Source organism: Tauraco erythrolophus, chromosome 5, assembly GCF_009769465.1.
Source record: "Tauraco erythrolophus isolate bTauEry1 chromosome 5, bTauEry1.pri, whole genome shotgun sequence".
Lineage (NCBI taxonomy): Eukaryota > Metazoa > Chordata > Aves > Musophagiformes > Musophagidae > Tauraco > Tauraco erythrolophus.
In genome coordinates, this window is record NC_141469.1 from 32739697 (window position 1) to 32763224 (window position 23528).

A 23528-nucleotide genomic window follows, 5' to 3' on the forward strand; every position below is an offset into this window, starting at 1 on the left:
AAGGACTAGGTCATGCAGAGAAAGGCACAATTTGCATGGAGTGTTTTTTCTCTATAACACTTTATTAAATATTTTTCCTGTGTCTATGCCTTGATCATTTTCTGGTATCCAGCTAGGCAGAAACAGATAGCAAAGAAAAAAAGTTTAAAAAAAGACTGTTGGGTTTTGGGTTTAGTTCACAGGCTGATCCTTAAGCAATAAGTACAAGACTGTATATCTTGGAGACAACAAAATGTAGTTCACTGTCTATATAAAATGGTAATTTAGTCTGGGATGCTGAGCACTGGTTTACATTACATGCGTATTCAATGAATACATTCTGCATCTTTCTACAAAGCCAGTGCAGTATTTCTCCAAGTACTTCAGTAGTTGTTAGACTGCATTTCCCAAAGATGTTTATGAACTCTTATAACACTGATCAGGAGCTAGATTTATTCTCCTAATGTTCAGCTCTGTTGCAAAGGTTCTTGCCTTTTGATAGAAGAAAAGAGACATTTCCCGATCCACAAGGAAGTTATGGTAGATGATTGCAAGTCTTGTGTAAATCTTCAGTTGAGCTTTTTTATTGCCCAGGTCCATGGCAGCAGCAAGTGCCAAATGATAATAGCCTGCTGCATCAAACGGATCCTGAAATAAGAGACACAAAGATAATACCTCCTGTGGTACAACCAGTGTAAAAGGACACCCAAGCTCAGTTTATTAGGTATCAAACACGAATAATACAGATTCTGAACTTCAGTAGGTTTTCCCACTTTACTATTTACATTCTAAGTACATAAAAACAGAATGTGGTAAAACCTGATGTTATGAAACATTACTCAATGTAACGATTTTCTGCAGCAGTTTTTGGTATTGCTTACCTTAAGGTCATAGAATATTATGTCTCCTAAGATCAAGTATACCTTGACGTAATATAGTGTTTCCTCCTCAAACTCCAGAGGAGAGGAACAGAGGGACAAGGCCTTTAAATAAAAGTGTTCAGCTAGTTCACAGTGACCCAAACGATGATGGATGGCAGCCAGCCGATGGTATGCTATTCGTTCATTGAGCTGATTTCCTAATGAGACAATGTATGAGTCAAGATAAAACCAGAGAAACAAAGTAGTCAAATTGTCTCAAATCAGAATACCTCTAAGCTATTTTTTGTTTTACTTCTATACGGTATTTGCTGATCTTTTATTGAATAGAACTAACCTTGCTCAAGAGATAGATGGCCAAAAGCAGAAAAATCCCACAGAATTCCTGAATTTCCTAGTGTAGAATTTGACAATGTCTGGGATTTTCTTAGGAAATAACTACGTTTATATCTCTCAGGTATAGATATACACACCCTGCACATAGTTACAAAGAATACAAATAGATCCTTTTGAAAGTATAGGAGCTAATGGGATTAAAGACTCCCTTGCCTCTTCCAGTACATACTTTACACCAAAAGTTATGACAAAAAGATGATTTTCAGACGGATTAAAATGACCTGTCTATGCACGTATGGAGGGGTAAGAGGGTTCTTAATCAGTTGAACAGCTCTCAAATTTGAGGAATAGTCATTTTGGAAGCCAGCCCTATCATTTTTGACTACTTTTTCCTAGGTCTGTTCACCAGCAAGGCTATGAGCAAATCCAAAAGAAATATGACACTCAAAAGCCTCTTGGGACAATATTACTCATTAGTATTACAGCTTAGCTGTGAGAAGAATACTCAATTTGGACTTGCAATCCTAGGTTTAATTTTGTGCTCTACCAAAGATTTTCCATATGAGCTTGGAGTTAGAAGAGACAGCAATGAAGTTGCTCATTCTTGAATGGAAGCAAAAATAGCATTACCATTATGAAATTCTGACAAGAAACCTAACTGAATTCAAAGGAAGAAAGCTTTTTAGAATTCTGTCTTATTTTGGAGATAACAGTAATACTTAGCTGTAATTGAAATTGGTCTTACCTAAACTTACACTGAGCATAAGAGATACTCTTGCATATTCCAAACTTTCCTCGTAAGCATTCAGATTCACCAGCAATTCCGCCAGTTTATTGCATAATCTGAGTTCGGTGTTCTTGTTGCCAGTCTTAACAGCAAGTGGAAGAGCCCTGTCCTGAAATACATAACAACAGCTTAGGTACAGCTGAACCCCAAGATGTGCACTGACAGGCTTCCATTTATGTTATGTCAAGCAACTTCTGGTTTTATTTTGCCCTTTGCATAAGGCATATCTTACACACATGAATTGCAACAGGTGGTACCTATTAACACCATGACAAAGTGCTCAGCTGCAATAGGTTACAAACCATTTGCTGAGAGGATCAGCTTTTGGATCAGTATTTGTAGAACACCTGCTGTGATGGGAGGGTACATAACTATCAATGCAGTAGCAAAACTGCACAAACCCTGTAGAAAGTCACTGCTTTCTCCTTTTCCCAAGTACCATTGAAAAATATGTCTCCAGCAGCTTCAAACAATTCCATTCCTAAATTTGGATCTCCTGTGTGAAGAGCAGCATCCTGAGCAACCTAAAAAGAAAACAAGGAATGAGGAAAGAAAATAAAATCTTGGTTAGTTCTTGGTAAAAAATAAAATCATAGATATTAGCAACTGAAAAAAAAAAATCATGTTACGGCCTCTCATTGTAAGATAGGAAAGGCTATATTTTATGACATCATGCTCTGTCTTTTAGGTAGCCTGGTTTTGAGCAGGCCAGCAACAGATGCTGAAGAAGAAACATAAGGACCTGGGCACAAACAGTGTTATAGTCTCCCCTTTTCTGGCGATAGTATCCTGCTACCTTTTTCAGCACAGAGCACTCTAAAATCCAATAGTGCATTTGATAGCTGTAATGTATTAAATTTGAATTAAATCAAACTTATCATAGAAATTGCCAGTTAGATATTGCTACCAGTGCAGATTTAAAAGCCTGTAAAGTGAATTTTGTAAATAAATGCAGCTCTGCTATCCTGTTCTTCTGAAATAAAGACATGCCATGTTAGCAAAAAAGATTCCATGAAAGGCAGCATGCACCCTCCCCAAAGCAAGGATACCGGGATACTCAGTTACTGATAGGATAAGTAGTAATGAGAAAGGGGACTTTCACACGAAAGAAGATGAACCTTGCTTTGACTTTGTGATCTTTAGTTTTCAGATTGCATTCAGTTAATCCAAGTCCAGCTCTCTGCTTAAGCACAAAGGCAGCAATCCTTTTCAGGCCTATTTTGGCTTCAAGCACTTAAGGACTCTATGGCATCACAGTTTTGGAAGTTGCGTTTTACATGCAAGTTAAGATATGATGACTTGCAGAAATTACTGGCACAGCGGTCAACCTTTTAGTGGGCAGATTCCTGCTTTGAGACTTTCCTCACAGAGGCACTGGCTCTCTGCTTTAAACACCAGGTTCCATACATGCACAGTATGGAAATACACATGCATGTCCCTAAGTCACTCCTGCTCTTGAAGGAAGTAAACCAGATGGAGAAAATCATTCCACACACTGATTCGGCTTTTGTATCACCAGGTGACTGACCTGTACGCTATCAGTAAAATAATTCAGAAAAAGAAACAGGCCTACAACACAATCCCTTCCTATAAGCACATTTATTCAGTTTTCCTGGTAAGTATTCAAAAGTGTAACTTAACTGAAAAGAAAGATACCATTAAAGTAGCCCCACATATTTTGTCTCAGTACATTTTAAACATGAAAAAGTTTCTTATATTTTCCTGCTTCTTTGTAGAATTTTTTCAAAAACTCTTAACAGATGTATGATTATTTTATTTAGAAATCATGTTTTGATACCACTCACACACCAGCCAAAACTCAGATCTTACTATATCGTGTTCTTTATACATCCTGCACTACTACAAGGCAGCACTGTCCCTTACAATGAGAGAGAAGTATTTTTAACAAAAGCAAAATCTAATTCCCCAAATACTTCAGTGCATGGCTAGAAGCCATACAGACAAGAGAGTCAAGTCTGGGCTGCAGTGCAGCTCTGAGAGACTGCAGATCATCCATTTTCAGCAGCCACAAGGGCTAGATTCCCATTTCAGATCATCTTTCAGTCTGCGTTAGCACAGCAGTAGAAGCTGCAGCAGGTCCAAGTTGGTTGTGGAGGGTCTGAAGCATGCAAGCCACATGCCTCTGGTCTCACTATTGCAAAGGTGGCAGCAGCTCCAGCTGGCTCGGTGCCGAGCTGTGCTTTAGGTGCTTTGGAAATGCTTCCTGAGAAAGCTACTCTGTTTTCCTTGGGATCTAGCCCACAAGCCAGCATGCTAAGGTGATGATTATCTGTTATCCACCAGCAAGTAGCACACATACATAGTTTAATTGCTGTGGTGCTGTAGAGCTGGTAGACAGTGATGAAAGGCATAGAATTTACAACAGAGCAGGCACTGAGAAAGGTCACTGCCCAAAATCATTGCAGAGTCAAGCAACAGATTGAAATGCAACACCACTGGAAAATGCTGAGACTTTGAGCCATTAAACATTACATAAATGGTGTTACTATATGTTCAGAACATCAGTTAGCAAAATCTCTGGGATCTTTATATTGATTTACTCTCTTACTATGCCACCTGCACCATGTTAACAACACGTGCATGCCTGTAAGTGTTGACAACATACCTGAATATAAAGATCCACAAGCTCATTCTGCCTCAGAACGTAATATATCTTTCCAGCCCGTAGCCAAGCATATGCTTCTTTCTCTTTTTTCTGGAGATCTATAAATATTCCAAGGCTTCTTTTCGTACATTCCAGAGCTGACCTGTAAGCCCTAAAACAGGGGAAAACTGCTAATCACTGAGGGGTTCTTCAGAATTGGGAATGTTTTTCTTCATAATGAAAAATGTTTTATGTAAATGTAAAAACAATCTGTTTCCTCTATTCAATGCACAATTGTAATTTCTCAGCTATATTACACTAGTAACTAGCAAACTCAGTCTTTTTCCGCTTCCTTTTTTTTTGTTCAATCTGTTTCCTGTTAGATTGTTATCACATTATGTTATTTCAGGATAGTTTAGTTTAGATGTGTCCTTCTCCTACCTTGGGCTAGTGACAGGTAGAAAAATCTTTCCTCATCTTTAGCTCTTCTATCATTTATGGATTTTTCTGTCTTGTGATAGACTCCCATCATCTTGACCTGGTACATTTTCCTCCAAGCGCAAGACACAAACATACTAAAATATAACATGAACTGTGCAGTTACAGTGAATCCTTAACACAGTGCATCTTTAGAACAGCCTGCTGAGACTTCCAAAGAGATCCGAAGCAAATCTGAAAGCAATACACTCCCTAGTATTTCAAACTATCAAGATTTCAGTTCTGTCTCAACAAGGTGTCTCATCTGAGGGAAAAAAAAATAGTTTTACCACTTCTTGATTCTTAAAGAAATTGAAGAGACCTGTCACTCCTTTTATACTCATGAGAGAAAGTAACGATCCACTGAACAAGCCTGACAGTTCAGTCTTCTCTTATTTGCTAACAAGCTGCTAACACGAGGAAAGGCAAGACTGTAATTAAAGTAGTACAACTCAGCCCAGTTACTGAATGCTACTTCCATCTCTCCTTCAGAGTTTTTCTTTTTTACAGCAGACAAAAGCGTATAGCAATCCATAACCCAGCACAGCAGCTGGAATTGGTCAGGCTGTGTCCCCTGGTGTGACCACAGTAATTTATTATGGAGGTGGTGACACCAAGGACATCACTGTTTTCACTACTTCCTCATAGACACGTATCCTTATTACTTGGGACTGCTAACTCAAAGAATACTCTGATACTACGGTCTAATATCATATTGAGTATGTGTTATTATCTGGTAGTCTCTTAAGGTTACACAGCTATTATTATTTGGGAGCCAGGCTCCTAGGATACATAAATTCCATGTACTACATGCACACAAAGCAGCAGCTACTTCAACTAGCTAAATCCTTCTGGAAATTCCAGGTAGTTTGAAATCTTAACCAACTACTTTATCTTCAGTCTCTCCAAAGGATTTTCACCAGCTATCTCATTAAACAGAAGTGAACAAAGCAAGATAAATTAGGTGACATATTAGGAACATTAGATGCTTAGACTGCAGTCACTCAAAACTAAAATAAGCATCTACTGTCTTTCCATGACTGAGGATATTTTTTCCATCCTTACTGAGACATGCTTGAAAATATCTGGATCTAAAGTGACTCCCTGAAGTGAGGTACAGTAAGAAAAAAAAAAAAAGGCAAAAAAATAAAAATCAAAGCTGTCTTAAAAACACTTTTTAAATTGTCTAGAGAAACATGTAAGTTTCCTTGGTACCTGTTAGTTAATATAAATTGACCATGCAGTCTGTTTTTTCAATAAAGCAAAGCAAAAAAAATGGTATTCTGAAAACAAGGTCAGTCTCCAGCAGTTTTATACTGCTACTATGCAGTTTTGCAGATAAGTTTTGTGCTTATATAAGTTTTGAAAGAAAAAAAAAACCAAACCATTTCCTCAAAGAAAAACACTTACATAGAGACAATTTGATGTCTGACCTGTTTGAATGTCATTTAGTTTCTAACGGAAAAATTGTCATGTAAAAATCTATCACCGCAGACAAATCACCTGCCAGCAATAATCCTAGAGCTATAGCAGTCATCAAGAGTTGCATAACATAATACTTTTTAAATGTATTTACATAGATTTTAAAAATAATTTGGCTCTTGAAGTGGTGCTAATCCCTGCTGAACATCTTGTCTCCCTTGAGAGATGACAATTACTTTAAAAACCAAGAGAAGTCTCCAACTAGCACTGGACCCTTCAATTTTAATTAAGTGTATTGGCAAAGCAGAGTGGGGAAAAAAAAGAGTCAGTCATCTCCAGCTGTTGCAAAAATTGAGATCCTTTAGCATGACAGAAAAGTTACAATCAGAATAAAAGCAGTGTCATTCAGCAGGTCTTACCTTTCTGTTCCTAGAGACAAATAGAGTTGACTAATGGTTTCCAAAATTTGTCCCTCCAGAACTTTGTTGGACATCTTTCTAGCTAAAGATAGTTGATATTCATTGTAAATGACACACTGAGCCTCATTGGGAACAACTGTACTGTAGAACTGACACAGCAGTTTAATCGCTTGTAGTTGACCTAGGAGAATAGTTTGGAAATGCTAACATGAATCTCTATTTTAACATGACAGTTAAATTAGTTTTAAAATAGTTCATTCTTACTGTTTCACAAATTCAGCATAGTCAATAAATAACAATATAAAAGTCATAAGAAGATTCCACTGCCAATTTCTTCACCCCCGAAGTTAACAAAGAGGTTACTTCAATCTTGATCTCCGAAATAAAATAAATCAGTCGCAATACCTGTATAAGCTGCCTTAATCATGGTAGCAAGAAGAAAATAAAGCATGGGTCTTCTAAATACAACTATTTTATGCAAAAGTAATCCAGATTACTGATTGTTTTCATACCTTTAAACTCAAGGCTGGTGCTGTTTGTACTATCAATGATATCATAATTATTGTAAATATTATTGAATATAGAAATCTCCAGACTTTTTACTAATTAAGTTATTTAGTTTTTTCTTAACATTGCATCTTCTCTATCATTTTCGACAAACCTAAGTACCACCCGAAGAGCAAATCAATATGTATTTATTTCTCTACCATTATGGGATAGAGCAAAGATTTCAGTCACTGATAGCTATCATATAACTGGGCATAAAACATTGTTTCAGGAACAACTATAACATACCTATATAACAAACATTCCCAAACAGGGTACGTTTCCTAGCTTTGAGAGAAAAAAACACATACTTACTTTCCAGATGACTTGTCTCCATTGCAACTAAGAAAGCCCATTCATAATAAACCCTTCCTTTTTCTCTTTGAGTTCCACCAACATAGTAACATCCCAACTGAAGGAGGACTTGGATAAAGTCTTGGCCACAGTCCATACTTGGAAGTTTGGAGAATAGCTTCACTGCCTTGATATAATAATGTTCTGCCAGCTTGCTGGCTGCAGCATGCAGACAGAGTGCCCCAAAATTAGCCAGGGCTATAGCTTGATTATGGGTCATGTTGGTCTCTTCTGAAAGGCGCAGTGCTTTGTAGTAGCTCTTGGCAGCTTCTTTTGTATTGTTTGTTCGTTTCAAAGCAATAGCAAGCATATTATAAGCAATGCCTAGTTGTTGAGGATTGCTCCATGAAGAGTCTACAACAGCATTTAAAATGGCTAAAGCCACATCATATTGCCTGTAAAGAATGTACAACCAAGCAAGTGAAACCAAATAGTTAATAGTTTCCTCTGGCTTCGCAGAAACATCAGAGTGCAGTGCTTTCATCATGTAAAAGATGGCTTTTCCATACTGTTTGTGGTGGCTGTACAGTTTTGCTAAGCTAAGATAGATAGTGCTGCATAGTCCTTGCTCCTCATTAGTAAACACAGAGGAAAGTGCTTGTATGAGGTAAGGTGCAATTTGGGATGGGAGTATTTGTCTGAGTTTTCTCAGGCCATAGAGCTTGGGAGCATTTTTGATGACTAAATCAATCATTTTCAAGGAATCCATTAAAGTACTGGAGCTCTGGGAAGCAGCAACCTTTATGCAACTTAATACAATGTGTGGCAAACACTTTTCATTGTAGGACTCTGCTAGTTTGAAATAGCAGTTGTTTGATAAGTTGTTTTGTAAACCCAAGTCATTAAGCAACAGTTGAAATCTTTCCAAGAATGGTAGTGCCTCTTCATGCTGTTTGCATGCACTGTAATGTTTTGCCAGTAGAAAGCACACCCTTGCCTCTGCATGTTTGTTCTGGCTCAGAATTGTCCTCTTCAGAGCATACTTTAGAATATCTGACTCCAGGTCAGCACTGCAAATGTAGTTGGGAATTCCCATGAGAAGAGATGCAGCCTTGTCAAAAACATGAGCACATTTTTCTTTGTTCTTCTGTGTTAAGTAGACAACTGTTAGATTTGTATAAAGAGCAATTACAAAGTACAAATCACTAAACTCTCCAGCTACTGCTCCCAACGCTTCCTCAAAATACACTCGAGCTTGGGAAAACTTTAGCTTTTTAACACTGAGCCTGCCTAAGAGAAAGCATAGTCTTGCGAGTGCCCGGGACATGCCTGCTTTCTTTGCTGCTTGCCTTGCTAATCTAAAAAAGCTATCCAACTCTTCTTCTTCTGAAAACCCATAAAACATGCTATTGATAAATGGGTAAGAGAAATCATACAGGTTTTTGAAGTTTCTCTCATATTCTTTCCTATTTAAGAAGAGTAACAATGACTCAAACATGTCAGATGCTTGAACTTCATCTTGACATATATTGAAGCAAGGTCCTTCAGGTGGAGGAAAGATTTCTGGATTTGGAGAGCTCACAGAATTCTTTCCTTCAGTATTTGGCTCTTCTGCCTGAGTGGCCTCCAAATTCTTGAAGTTCTTCAGGAATTCTTCTATCTTGCCATTCTTGCTAGTGGATCCTGTGCTAGAACGTGAACATGGAATTTCTGAAATTCAAGAATAAATTACAGATCACTTCATATGTGCATGCACACAAAGATCTTTGATAGACAAACAAAAACATTTATCAGTAGAAGATGCTGCTAGGAAAACATTTTGTAAACATACTGTACTTTCTTAACTTGCCTAGGAGACAAGCCAAAGGTGGAGAAAGAGAGATCAAGAAGGATCAGGGAGGAACAAGTGTGAGAGACTGGAGGAGTGGGGATAAACAGGACTTGCCACATGTGAGCAGGTTGCTGATCAGTACACTTGCCTGGCTGGGCCCTGTGCCTGATCTGACACTAATCCCATTGAAGTCCAACGTTAATTCAGACTGGCTTGTGTATGAGTGTATATTCTCAGTTCTCTCTGTGTTTATGTCAGCAAGAAAGATCTGCCAATGAATTACAATTCAGACTAGCTGGTAAGCAGAAGGCCAGAATCTGGAAGGACCCAAGGTCTGAACTGGAGGCTGGATAAAGGGCCTCCAAGGTCAGGGGATGGGTACTGGATGAACTTAAGGTCTCAGGGAACTGTGAATTTGAGTATGCGTGTCAGTTGAGTAAGGGTACACCTCTGCCCTGATAGAAAGCTAAGGCAGGTTAGCCAGGGGCGCATGAGTGAGGCTGAGATATTTGAGTTGTTGAAGTCTCATGTGGGTGCTGTGAGGGTGCCTGCAAAGGTCCTGTTCTCCTGTCCATGTTATCTCTGTGTGGCCAGCCATGCCTGGGTAACATGTAGTAATACCAACCCTGGTACTCTGCTGGCACAGATTAACTTTCTCAAAATTCCCAAGTTTGTGTTGATTGACATGGTCATTGATCTAAATTATCCTACTACTGAAATTGTTGAATATCTTACAAATAAAATAGACATGCTGTCATTTCTTTAGTTCTCCCACTGTTATCCAGCCAAGGTAACAGGGCAGGGACTAGGGATGCAGTTTGCAGTCATAGTCAATGTAAAGCTTACAACTGCATACCAACAGGAGCTTATTGAAGTTGCAGATTTAGAGCTCAGTTCCCTTAGAATCTCATTTCTGAAACTGTTCAGCAAAACCGTAAATATAGAAATTGGTATTTAGAAAAAAGTAGTACAATACAAGTAATGATAGTGACAGCTTAGCAAATGTCAAAGGGAAACAATTTGCATCCTCATCAAAATATCTCACTTAGGAAATAATTATGGGATGAAGTTTTCTAGCAGATGAAAAATCTGCTGGAATTTAAAGTCAGGACATTCCAGGTGCCCCATAAACAGTATTTTGCTCTGTTAAACAATGGGGGGGGTTTGGGGAGTGGTGTGTGTGTATGTCACAGCAGTAAAAACAAGTCATATAGTTTGCAATTGGATAGCAAGGTCCAAGAAAGACATCTCCTATCAGTGAAAACCTACAATGTCTCACAGCAAAACCTAGTCAGAAGGGCTTGCAGCAAAATCTAGGAAAGCAAACAATGAAAGAATGTTAGAATATGAAGAGACATTAGAAAGAGAAAAGTTGGCAAAGATACCAAAAATACCACACGTTGCATTAATTTTATGTCAAAATTGTATGCATATGAAGTATTACCACATTCATGAGCTTTCTGAAATTCTGTTTCTTCTAATTGGTCTGTAAGAAAGAAAGAAGTCATATTAGTTAAGGTATCTTAACTAATGTGCTTTTTCAGTTTTAAATATCCTAAATAACTTTTTTTTAGTTCAGAATTTTTTACGTCAGAATTTTTTAGAATTGGATATGTCCTGGCAATTTAGAAGAGAATACATTTCTAGGTCTGACCCAAAGCTAACAGATACTAGGGACTGGCCGTCCTGCTGATACAATTCACTGCTTGTCTAGATGGTTACCATCATGCACCTGCCACTGCTCAGTAAGGTGGGGAGACATCTGCATATCACAGTTAGAATGAAAGCCAACCTGCATCGCTGCTGCATTAAAATACAAGAGGGCAGTGTAGATACAATCATTCCCCACAAGTCACCCCTACAATGAGGTAACAAAAAGCCCTTAATGTTACTGAAATAAGTTTTAGCATCACTTCCGGAGTGGAGAGGGCAATAATTATTTAGAGTAATTTGTGTAAATAAGAATGTCAGAATCCTGTGGCCATTCCAATAGATGCAGGGATTTTTCATCTGCATGCATTCTTTTCTTTTAAAAGATTTATTTTGAAATTCTGTAGACATTGCTACTATAGATCTAGTTTTAAATGTTTAACACAGCACATCTGCAGAACATTTAAGAATTACTATTTTGCGTAGAAGGTATTTCTCAAGGTATTTCAGTTGTCATGCTGCATTTCAGGATTATATTCACTGTTTTTCATACACTAGATGCAGTATAAGTGGTACTGAGTGTATGAAGGACATATTTAAAAGCAGGGGCTTACAGAACTGGATCTGTTTAAGCTGATGGGAAGCTATTTTACTAGCCTTGAAGAATGACCTCTCACTGATTGTTTACTTCTGATCTCCTTTCTTTAAATGCTTTCCTGACTTTGGTGCACAAATGCCACAGATGTTTACAATAGTCATAACTTAATACTTTAACTATGTAATTGAGGAAGTGCTCTTAAGTAAATACTTCTCAGTAGGTTGATGTAGGTGGAAGGAATCGAAAACCCATTTATTCAGATCACACACCAAAACATCAAGTGAATATTGAAAATGTTTGCTCTGGGTAAGTCAAGTTATGTTGACCAATCATGCAGTTTAAGATTAAAAAAAGTGATAAAGCTGGTACTCTTAGCTGGTGAAGATGTGAAAAGAACTTGGCACTTGTAAAGATTACAGAGGAGATGAGAGGTGGTAAAAATGTGCAACAGGCAAAAATAGCAGTGTGTCCATTAAGCCCATGAGATTGTTCTAGTACCTAAAAGAGGTCTGAACTTCTGTTCCTAGACTTTTCATTTGAGCAAAGCTGCTGAGATGTGGAGTCATTTTGCAACTCAAGTCTGAGATGCATTAGTTATTAGTTCACACAAACACTGATTTGCAGAATTAAACCAATGCAGTCGAGTCAAACCCACACACCATCTCCTTTGAAATTGGAGCCTACAAGCCTGTCTCTTAGGATGCCACCAATGGAGATAAAACTTTGTTAGATATTTAACAAGCATACACATCGCCACAGAACAGTCTGTGATGGGACAAGAAATTACTACTCCTGTTCAGTTCAGCAACACAATGCTACTCGGGATATGGAGAAGGCTGAGGTTCTCAATGACTTCTTTGCCTCAGTCTTCACTGGCAAGAGCTCCAGCTGCACAGCCCAAGTCACAGAAGGCAAAGGCAGGGACTGTGAGAATGAAGAACCGCTCACTGTAGGAGAAAATCAGGTTCAAGACCATCTAAAGAACCTGAAGGTGGACAAGTCCATGGGACCTGATGAGATGCATCCGCGAGTCCTGAGGGAACTGGCAGATGAAGTTGCTAAGCCACTATCCATCATATTTCAGAAGTCATGGCAGTCTGGTGAAGTTCGCACTGACTGGAAAAGGGGAAACATAGCCCCCATCTTTAAAAAGGGAAAAAAAGACGACCCAGGGAATTACAGGCCAGGCAGTCTCACCTCTGTGCCCGGCAAGATCATGGAGCAGATCTTCCTGGTGACTATGCTAAGGCACATAGAAAATTAAGGAGGTGATTGGTGACAGCCAACATGGCTTCACTAAGGGCAAATCCTGCCTGACTAATTTGGTGGCCTACTATGATGAGGCTACAGCATTGATGCATAAGGGAAGAGCAACTGACATCGTCTACTTGGACTTATCCAAAGCATTTGATACTGTCCCATATGACATCCTTGTCTCTAAACTGGAAAGACATGGTTTTGGTGGATGGACCACTCGGTGGATAAGGAATTGGCTGGATGGTCGCACTCAAAGAATTGTGGTCAATGGTTCAATGTCACTAGCCTCCACTTGGAAAAGTGGTGTTCCTCAGGGGTCAGTACTGGGGCTAGTGCTATTTAACATCTTTGTTGGTGACATGGAGAGGGGGATCGAGCGCACCCTCAGCAAGTTTGCAGATGACACCAAGTTGTGTGGTGTTGTGGACATGCTGGAGGGAAGGGATGCCATCCAGAGGGACCTTGACAGGCTGGAGAGGTGGGCCTGTGACAACCTCATGAAGTTCAACAAGACCAAGTGCAAGGTCCTGCACGTGGGTCAGGGCAATCCCAAACACAAGTACAGGCTGGGTGGAGAATGGATTGAGAGCAGCCCTAAGGAAGAGGACTTGGGAGTACTGGTGGATGAGAAGCTCAACATGAGCCAGCAATGTACGCTGGCAGCCCAGAAAGCCAAGCGTGTCCTGGGCTGCATCAAAAGGAGCGTGGCCAGCAGGTCGAGGGAGGTGATTCTGCCCCTCTACTCTGCTCTGGTGAGACCCCACCTGGAATACTGTGTTCAGCTCTGGAGTCCCCAGCACAAGAAGGACATGGAGCTGCTGGAGCAGGTCCAGAGGAGGGCCATGAAGATGATCCGAGGGCTGGAGCACCTCTCCTCTGAAGACAGGCTGAGATAGTTAGGGCTGTTCAGCCTGGAGAAGAGAAGGCTCTGGGGTGATCTTATTGCAGCCTTCCAGTACTTAAAGGGGGCCTACAGGAAAGCTGGAGAGGGACTTTTTACAAGGGCGTGTAGCGATAGGACAAGGGGCAATGGATTTAAACTGAAAAAGGGCAGATTTAGATTAGATATAAGGAAGAAATTTTTCACTGTGAGGGTGGTGAGGCACTGGAACAGGCTGCCCAGAGAAGTTGTAGATGCCCCATCCCTGGAAGTGTTCAAGGCCAGGCTGGATGAGGCTTTGGGCAACCTGGTGTAGTGGAGGGTGTCCCTGCCCATGGCAGGGGAGTTGGAACTAGATGATCTTTGAGGTCCCTTCCAACCCTAACCATTCTATGATTCTAATTATATTACACTACTTTACTCTAAACCTGCGAAGGTGACCTAAATTATCCCAATTATTTTACGTAAAGCATGAGCACTTGGAGAAATAACAGCTGTATCAGCGATGATGTAGCTAAAAGTATATTTTGTCTTTCTATAAATATGTTTTCCTATTTTCTGTATCTTTGAAAGTTAAATCAAGCACAAAGAGATGTATGTTTGCATTAGCTGTCAATAATTGTTATGCCACCTTTCCTAAGATGAATGAAAAGCCAGCAGTATTTGGGTGAACATACCGCCTCCTATAATGCAGCACTCTGGCATTTGAAAGCTTGAAGATCTGTTCAGCTCAATGACAGTTTTTAAAACCTTGCTGTTAAATTCACTCAAAAAAGGAAGATTTCTAAATGCTCTGCTGGGAGAAGTCTTGCATCAGCAGGAAAGTAGCAAAGATGATATAAAGGATTTTTACACGCCATATCAATGATCAAACTGAATACCAAGATATTTCAAAGTAGGTGTAAAGGCTGGAATCTCATTGAAATAGAAAAGAAAAAAAATCAGTTATAACAGGGATATAGGAACTGCCATGTATCTTTTGCAGTAAAAGATTAAAACTCTTACTTACCTATTCGATACACAGAGCAAACATCTGTGATGGAGGTTTGTTTCAACGAATCTATTGCTTCTTCTAAATTTTTTTCTTTTGAAAAAAAAGATAGCTCTTCTGCTTCAAGAAAATCCAGGTCTTGTGGTCTAACAAAGAAAGGAGCAACTTTGAAGGTGTCTGAAAGCAGATTTGGCTTGAGGAGCTCACTGCATCAGTCGAATTGGAGCTTTTTAGAAAAACTAATACAATCTTTACATTATAGGTCCTGTTGTGGTCAAAATTAGTATCAGTCATATCTATAAACATACCTAAAAACTGATAGCAGCTATGATTGCAGCTAACAGTTTCTGTCATGTCAGACTAAGTTTTGTCTCTGTCTATGTGATAGTATAGCATTTTACAAGGGAATTTATTAAAAGCACAAATATTTAAGGATATTGTGGAATTGGTTTTCTAGTATAAGCTTAAAGTTATACATTAAACGGACCTGTAAACAACATTTAAGAACTCCTTGTTTCAGCATGCAAACAATACAGACATATTAATAGGAGAGGCCTACTTACATGGTGCCAGTGCATGCTGAAATGCATGCTTTTTACAGGTTTCTTTCTGCATTATGAGAAATTATTTTTAAGAGGAGCCACATTTGAAATATGTTAAGGCCTGCAATTAAGGGTACTAGCAAAAACACAACCTTGATGCTTTAACATTGATCTTGAAAGACCAGTAAAAATGGAATTTTCTGCAATAGTAAAACTGCTTGGATCTTGTGATCCAAAGAATACACACTGAACCAAGTCTAACAACTACAGCAACCCCTTTTCCTAGTAAGAAACTTAGGTACAGGCTGATAACCTTTTTACAACACTTAGACTTCATATTCCATTTTTTTTTGCATTTGTTTTGACTAATACACACTGACAATTCTTATTTAAAAAAAGAACCAAGGAAAAATAACCAAACCTGAGTTTAACATTCAGCATTTTAAAGCTCAAGAGACTAATTCTCCTTTTGTTTATACGTTAAATATATTCCACTTACTTATTTTTAGATAAGTCTAGTTTAACGTGACTTGTCTTTACAAAACCTATTTGGCCAGTAAACACATGTCTTCCAAGAAACCATTCCATGCATTCAATGAAGTAGCCAAGGATCTCAATTTTGTCCCCTTCCTGGAAACTCATCTCTTCCAGCACAATACTCTCATAATTCACCACAGCTAGACAGGATCCCATTGCTGTGTAATAGATGATAAATAATATTTTCAGATAAAGTAATTTAACAATACAAATACACTTAATAGAATAGCATCTCAGGAGAAGAACATGTTTAGCAAAAGACTTTCCTGGAACTTGTGAGTTGCACATGTGATGTGGCAAGATTTAAACCATCCAAGCCTAATTGGTTTGCTTTGACCAATTAGAATTGTAACTAACAGCATAAAAATCCTCATTTCCCAGTCATTAGAAAGCAGAGCCTAAAATGTTTTCAAAATTCTAGCAAATTCCAAAGAAATGTGTTATGTTCCTACTTTCCCTCTTATAAAGGGCTCTGAACTTGATCCAGAGTAAAACCTTTTGAACTAACTAATAAAATCCCTATTGAGTAAATATGCAGTTATATACCATTAAGTACAACATTAAAACTGTTACATATGGTAGAAAATAAGCCCTATTTAGTCTCTAATCCCAGACCATCATTATAATTTTTATTTCTCTGGCAGTATTAGATACAGCAGTACACGTGAAAGATCTACAATAATTACCTTGGTGCATTTTCTTGCTTTAAAGTTTGTCATCAAATCTACAGAGGCATCAACTTAATTACTCTTACTCTTAATTACTTTTCACTAATTTATGCATCTACTTAATACAGTATTTAGGAGGAAAAAAGAGAAAGATAAGCCTTTAGGGTTTAACTCATCTTAAGCAGAGATTTATGCTTTCAGTAATTTTACTGCAATGTAATTTTGAAAGCTGTTTTCCCATCCTAATACAAAGGAAAAAAAAAATTGAATCCTTTAGAGTCTGTCCTAACAAAAGCATAGAATAAGTTTGAGGGGGTTTTAATGCTGATGTTTGAATGGAGTTTCTTACCAACTTTCCTGATAGATTTAGATTCGGTTTTGTATGTAAAATCAAAAGGATTAGAATACGCTTTAAGAAACCATCTGAAAGCAGAAGAAGAAATTGAAGTTAGAGTATAAAACACTTCACTAAATGTTATGACAATAACAGTGATATTTTAAATCCATTGAAAACAGATGCACCCCTCCCACAATTATCTTTCAATTTCAGCATTGTCCATACACCTCAGACGAGCTATTTTTTCAGTAATATTAGTAGTAAAAGAGGTGTTTCTTCAGTTGAACAAACTTAACTGAGAAAGTCATGCTATTTCTCCCTGCCCAAGGACAATAGAATAACTCCAGCTTTTTAACTACTAAGAGCATCAAGAAGGAATGATTTTCTGGACATTCCTGAAGTAAGTCTATTGATGTAATTTTGGCTTTATAGCAATTATGAGCTTGGTCATGAACTTGAAACAAACTGCATTTAAGGAGGGGAATGGCTCCTGTCAATAGTGTTGAGTAAAACCACTGTTAGCCTGTTATCATGCACATTTCCAAGCATCACACCTGTTACTGTCCATATTTCCAAGCATCCTGAAAAATGAAAACTCTCACTTTATGTTATTCTAGAAAGAATAGATTTTATTGCTTTTTCCTCAGTCTGAAATATCTAACTCACAAGATGGGAAGCCATCTTTAAATGCTGCTCTGCAGGCATCTGGATTAATTTCAGTTATGCGGTATGGAAGGAAATAGAGCATTTGTTCGCAGTGTTAGTGGAAGATGGGTGTTCCACAATGAGGTACCGTTGTAGAAACGCCTATGTCTAAGCAGACATGTACATATGAAACAGATGCATATGAAATAGGTAGTTAGAGTCAGGTACCTACTGGTGAAAAGGGATCAATGGCTCCAGAGAAGCATTAGACAGCACAGTCATGTCACCATCCACAGATCCACCTGTTACATCTTCAGTTAAAGCCCCAGTCTCAAAATAAGTGTTTATTTCATTGTCTGTAGCCATTATCTTTCTTACCAGATTGTCAGGACATGAAACAAAAAATGCCCCTAAAAAAAAAGCAGTGGAGCTGATGTAATTTTATGTAATGTTTTAGTGTCATACAAGCTTTAAAACACTTCAAGAGCATCAGCAATATTCAGTGAGAGACTCAAAATCTGAGATTTCACAAGAATCTATTGTCTTCAACAGGTAAAGCAGACATCCAATAGTGTCAATGCTTTAAACATATAGGAAAAGCTTGTATGTAACTTGTATGTTTCAATGCTTTGGCATATAAAGCAGCAATGCAGAAGATCAAATTCATATTGTGAGACAGTGAAACTGAAAAACCCTCAGAGACTCCCCTTTGTTTCTGACACACAAAGGCAATCACCTCAAGGAAGAGGTAAGAAGCTGTCTAGGGATTTTCTTACTTTTATCAGTCTTAATATGCCTGTCAGAGTTCAGTGAGCATCTGGATGATGCTCTTAGTCACATGATTGAATTTTAGGTAGTCCTGTGAGGAGCAAGGAGTTGGACTCGATTCTTATGGGCCCCTTCCAACTTCAGATATTCTGTAATTCTACTATTCAAATTTTCTTTCTGATCGTCAGGTATTCATACTTTTCTGTCTAGTTTCTCTTCCAGTAAAAAAAAAAATAATGCCAAGCTGAGGTGTTCAATGAAGTATAGAACCTTCTTCTGCTGCAACGTTTTGCATGTTCCTGTTGCAGTAATCAACGATCCATCTACCCCATCATTCTATCTCTGACAGTGGCAGCAGGTGATGCTACTTAGGAGAAGCACATTAGCCTGGCAACCATCTGTAATCCCTCTCCTGTACATCTCCAGGATCTACAATAATATTAAGCAAGTTGGAATGTACATCCCTCCCTAATCCTTTTGGTACCCATTTATGGACCAGTTGCACATGAATTTCTGTAATCCGCCTATTATCTCACTGAACCCAATCTGTATTCTTTTCTCTTCACTTTCTGCAGCATTGGGAGTGAATAGATTTAAATTTCAACTTCATTAAGTATTTGATTATGTCTTAATATTTGATTTTAGGATTTTAAAGAAAGGTGCTTCTCTAAATTTAGCCTTAGCATATAGTCTTCCTTACCTTCCTGTATTAGCAGGCTTCTATACATCAAATTTAATGATTTTTCATTTATACAGACTTCAATGCCTGTGTCTTCCTCCTCCTGAGAATAGAGCCAGAAAGATTGATCTAGGAATAAATTCTCCATGCAATGATTTATAAAACCTAGAAAAAAAAAACAACACAATTTGTTTTCTTTGCAATTTTACAGTATTATAAAAAAAAAATAACCTTTCAGAAAGTCAGAGACTGGGGTAGGCATTCAAATAACTCCATTATTACTTAGCTCACGATATGCAACTAATTTTACTACATAGTATTGACAAAACTATATCCATTAAGTCACATGCATTAAAGCTGCTTTTAATGCTTAGCTCTTACAAACTACACTGAAAAGGAACATAATTTAGGTGTAGTTTAGGGCTAATCCTGCTGAAAAAGCAGACCATATCCTCCCCTTATGAGGGTTCCCCGTAGTTCAGCTATATTTGAAAGGTTTGAAGTCTGAAAGAGGTCATCACTAGCAAGCTTTGAGCAACAGGTGCTTAGCACCACTCGATAACAGATGACTGGAAATAATCTCAAAAAATAATCTCTATAAATTTCTGTTGCCCGATTCAGCTGTGCCAATTTATGCAGATCCTGTGCCTGGGTATCAAATTGCTGGAATTTCTTTGGGACAGGGACAATGCTGCATACCAGTCATGTAAATCACAAGAGGGTAGTGCTTGATCTCAGAAACTGGGACTCGGTCTATTAGAATGTAGGGCTTTCAAAGCTATATGATCGTTACAGGGAGATCTGGATTGATGTATCCTAATCAGCATGGTATAAGTAACAGATTATTACTTAAAGGGCCAACATTCATACATCAGCAAAAGCTTTTTGCACAAAGTTGTGATGAAGAGAAAAGATGGGCAGAGCAGTGATTAAGGTGCTACTCTGCTCTTTGGAAGATGCTGAATCAACTCCCTGTTAGCCATAGCCTTGCCTAAGAAGAAACTTACTGTTTCAATCCAATTTTGCAGAGAATTTTTTGCTACTTCTCTAAGGAGCATTTTAAAATACAAAATAGCAAGTAAATAGCAAACATGAAATTAAAAATAATTCATTATTTTAAATTAGTCTGATGAAAACAGGCAAATTCAATAGTAATGCACACAAGCTCTCCACATATAGAAGAAAAAAATCAGGTGAACAAAATGGAGACAAAAGTCTGATTCAAATGCTAGTCTTCAGAAAAGACCTGTGAAGTTATAGGATATTAAAAATGGAACTCAAATCAATGGCCTATTGTTACAAAAGGCATGCTCAGATTCAGAAACAAAACTGAAGCACGCAAAGCATACGAAGCAATCTTTGTTTTACTTGGTATTTCCTCTGACACCTTACCAACTCTGTCCAGTTTGCTCACTACTATTCAGGAAAGATGTGGAACAACTAGAAGAGTCCCGTGGGAAGCATGAGCAGAGGTCTAGAAAATACTCTCTGTGAAGAAGGATTATAGAAATTAGGGTTGATTTTCCTAGTGAAAACAACGCTGAGTGAAAGTTCAGGTTATCAGTCCCCATATAGGTACTAGCATGGTGCAAAGAAAGAGGAATAACCTTGACACGTCTATAGTGAGCAGAAAAAGCTGTAAAGGCATTTAAGTTGCAGCACAGGTTAGACTTTAGGACAAAACCATCTGGATTGGAATAGACTGCTTAGAAAGAAGATATGATCTGATTCTGGAGTATCTAATTTAGGCATCTTCCAGGAACGATAGCTGTTACCTGCTTTGGGAAAAAGGCACGTTCTCATGGAGGCTGGAGAGTCTCTACAGCCCTATCACTAGTACCCAGTTCAGGAACACTACTTACTGCTATTAGAAGTTAATATAAAGAATCTCAAAATCCTGTTCAACAAATTCCCAGTCAATCAGAAATTGTGTGCGGAGGACTAAAAAAAGCATATTGAACTGTTGTATGATGAATCAGCTTTACCCAGTGAGTGGTAGGTTAGAAACTTCCATATTTCTTCAAAAGTTTTAAACGTCACCACTATTAGGTCTTGATCACTATGAATAGACAGCAGTCTGGCAGAGAGCTCCTAAAAAAATAAAACCTGATATTTTAGTTTCAATTATACTAGACTCGAGCACAATTTCTCACTACGTAACACTTATGCTAAAATGCTTCGTATTAAGAAGGATTAAAAAATCATCCAGAATTTTACATATATGAGATATCCGTTCTTTAACACTTACATACAACATACAGTGAATCAAGTTTTAATCTGATTTTTTTCTTACCAATTGAACCAACAGTTCCAGTGACATTAATCTACAAAGGAATTGAGAGCTCAGGACTGACCACACAGAGAGAAATTAAAGGTCCATCTGGTTCAGACATGTCTATGTATAGTCGCCAGTATTTTCTAAATAGAGTGTGAAAGCCAGGCAAGCATCTAGTGATACTTTCCAATACCCTCCTCTAGCATAGAGCAATTTACAGTTTGGGAACTGCCTTTGCCAGATGTGTGGGAATTAATATTAAATAGGGGAAAGGGTTCCTTTTTGTTGTTTTTTGTTTGTTCGTTTTGATTTGAGGTTTTTGTTTACTTAAAAATTTCTCTAGGTCACTTGAACCACTGTAATTTTTAGGATCCACAGCATCCTGTTGCAGATGTAGCCTAAAAGCTCTGTACACATGTGAAAACACACCTCTTTTGATGCATCTTTGAACCTGCTACCTGATTGCTTCAGTCTTATTCCAGAGGAGATGTTGAATAGTCATCCCGTAGTTCATTCTTTCCATAGTTAAGAAAATTACTGGAGTGTTATTTTTAAAAGATGCAGTAAGATCCTTTTCTCATTTGTACTGGTTCATGTTACTAGAGTGGCATTAAATTGTGCATTTAACAAAGATAAGCAATGACTGTTGTAAATGATAATGACGGATTTTATAAGACATTTCAGAAATGCTAAAAGGGACAACTACGTAAACCTTCAAAAAAGGGAAAGAAATATTCATTTTGATGGATTCTAGCCAAAGAGAGATAATATACAGTCTGGTTGCATTTCAGTTAGTAGCTTAAAAACAGTGGTCTCCAACGATGCTGGTGGGAAATACAAATAAGCGCGTCAATTTATGAGACAAGTATCTGAACCAATGTCTCAGAATAAATCAGATGCAAAGCTGACAGATATAATGCTACTGTATAATTTCCCAGTATTGTACCCTTGTTCCTGTCACATCAAAATTGAAATTCATCTTAAAACAATTTAAGGACTGATCAAGAAACTGATTCTAACTCGGGGCGGGGGGGGAAAGGGAATGGAGCTGATCCCCTGTTTTTATGACTTTTATGATTTTAAAAGATCTCTGAATTTATTCTGTTTAACTTCCATATTTTCAATTCACACAACATGAACAGATTAAAATAATAATTCCTTTTTGAAAACAAAAGTCCAACTTAAGCCTCTTCAACAGGCATGCCTCATCACTGCTGTGATCTTCTGCATGCCCCTTTCTACACTAGATTAAATATTAACAAGAGCCTGAAATCTATTAATAAATTGCCAACACATGCTAAAGTATCTCAGCCTCAAGGGCTTTATGCAATGCTGAATATCAAAACAACATTCTAAGGAAACTTATCGTTATAAATCTTGCTTCCTTCAAAGTTCTTTTCCCAGTCTGTTTCTAATAAGGCCACAAATTTAGTCTATTTGTGCGCTGTTTTCGTTCTCCTCCTGATCCCTTCTCCTTTTCTCCATCTTCCCCTAAACAAAAGCCAGAGCAGAGCAGGAGTACAGACTGTTTTCATAGCCACAAAATCAGCAGGCTGGTGATGGAGAGTTCACAACACATGAAAGGAAAGTAATGTAGAAGTACATGTGTCTGAGACTGTCTAAAGCCATAACTAATTAAGATTTCAGTGTTTGGCTTGTTAGTGAAGGAGGCTGGAACTCATAGCTCAGACAAAAGAGGGACACCAGAGGTCAAATGGCATCATCCTGCTTTTTCATCAAGAGAAGAGAGGAGACTTTAAATTATATTTGTAACAAAACTTATTAGTTGTAGAGGATGGGTTTCCTATATACAAACAAATTAAAGACAGTAATAAAAATATGCCAAAGCTTCTTGTGTGCTATTTAAAGCTATGGCCATCTAGCCCTAGGAAGTACAATATTTACGCTATTCTCCTTCAGATTTCCTCTTTGGCTTAGCAGTGGGCTTCCTAGGTAACCTGCGTGTCAAATGACTCCAAGCGACTGGAAACTGAAGTGAAGAGTCAATATGAGGGCAAATGAAAAAAAAAAAAAAAAAAAAATCAGAAACTCCATTCTGCTTTGATTAACATCAAAGGAAATAACTATTTAAAGTAAAACCCTTCAGTGCCTTATTTAGCTGGATTT

At 38.1% G+C, this 23528-nt stretch overlaps 1 protein-coding gene across 3 annotated transcripts in view; it reads right to left on the bottom strand.

Moving 5' to 3' along the window:
• Positions 1-396: 396 nt before the first annotated feature.
• SH3TC1 (SH3 domain and tetratricopeptide repeats 1) overlaps positions 397-23528 on the bottom strand; it is a 28313-nt gene continuing 5181 nt past the window's right edge. For 2 of the 3 annotated variants that reach the window (XM_086612346.1, XM_086612348.1), the window contains 14 exons: positions 21112-21217; positions 19148-19291; positions 17912-18089; positions 17047-17120; positions 15992-16187; positions 14969-15096; positions 11019-11060; positions 7765-9453; positions 6904-7084; positions 4607-4757; positions 2382-2504; positions 1939-2089; positions 861-1057; positions 397-627 (listed from right to left, as the gene is read on the bottom strand). In XM_086612346.1, coding sequence (XP_086468472.1) covers positions 397-627; positions 861-1057; positions 1939-2089; positions 2382-2504; positions 4607-4757; positions 6904-7084; positions 7765-9453; positions 11019-11060; positions 14969-15096; positions 15992-16187; positions 17047-17120; positions 17912-18089; positions 19148-19291; positions 21112-21217 — 3591 coding nt within the window. Of the gene's footprint in view, positions 628-860; positions 1058-1938; positions 2090-2381; positions 2505-4606; positions 4758-6903; positions 7085-7764; positions 9454-11018; positions 11061-14968; positions 15097-15991; positions 16192-17020; positions 17121-17911; positions 18090-19147; positions 19292-21111; positions 21218-23528 lie in introns of all 3 variants that reach the window. The other variant, XM_086612349.1, reaches the window with a different exon arrangement.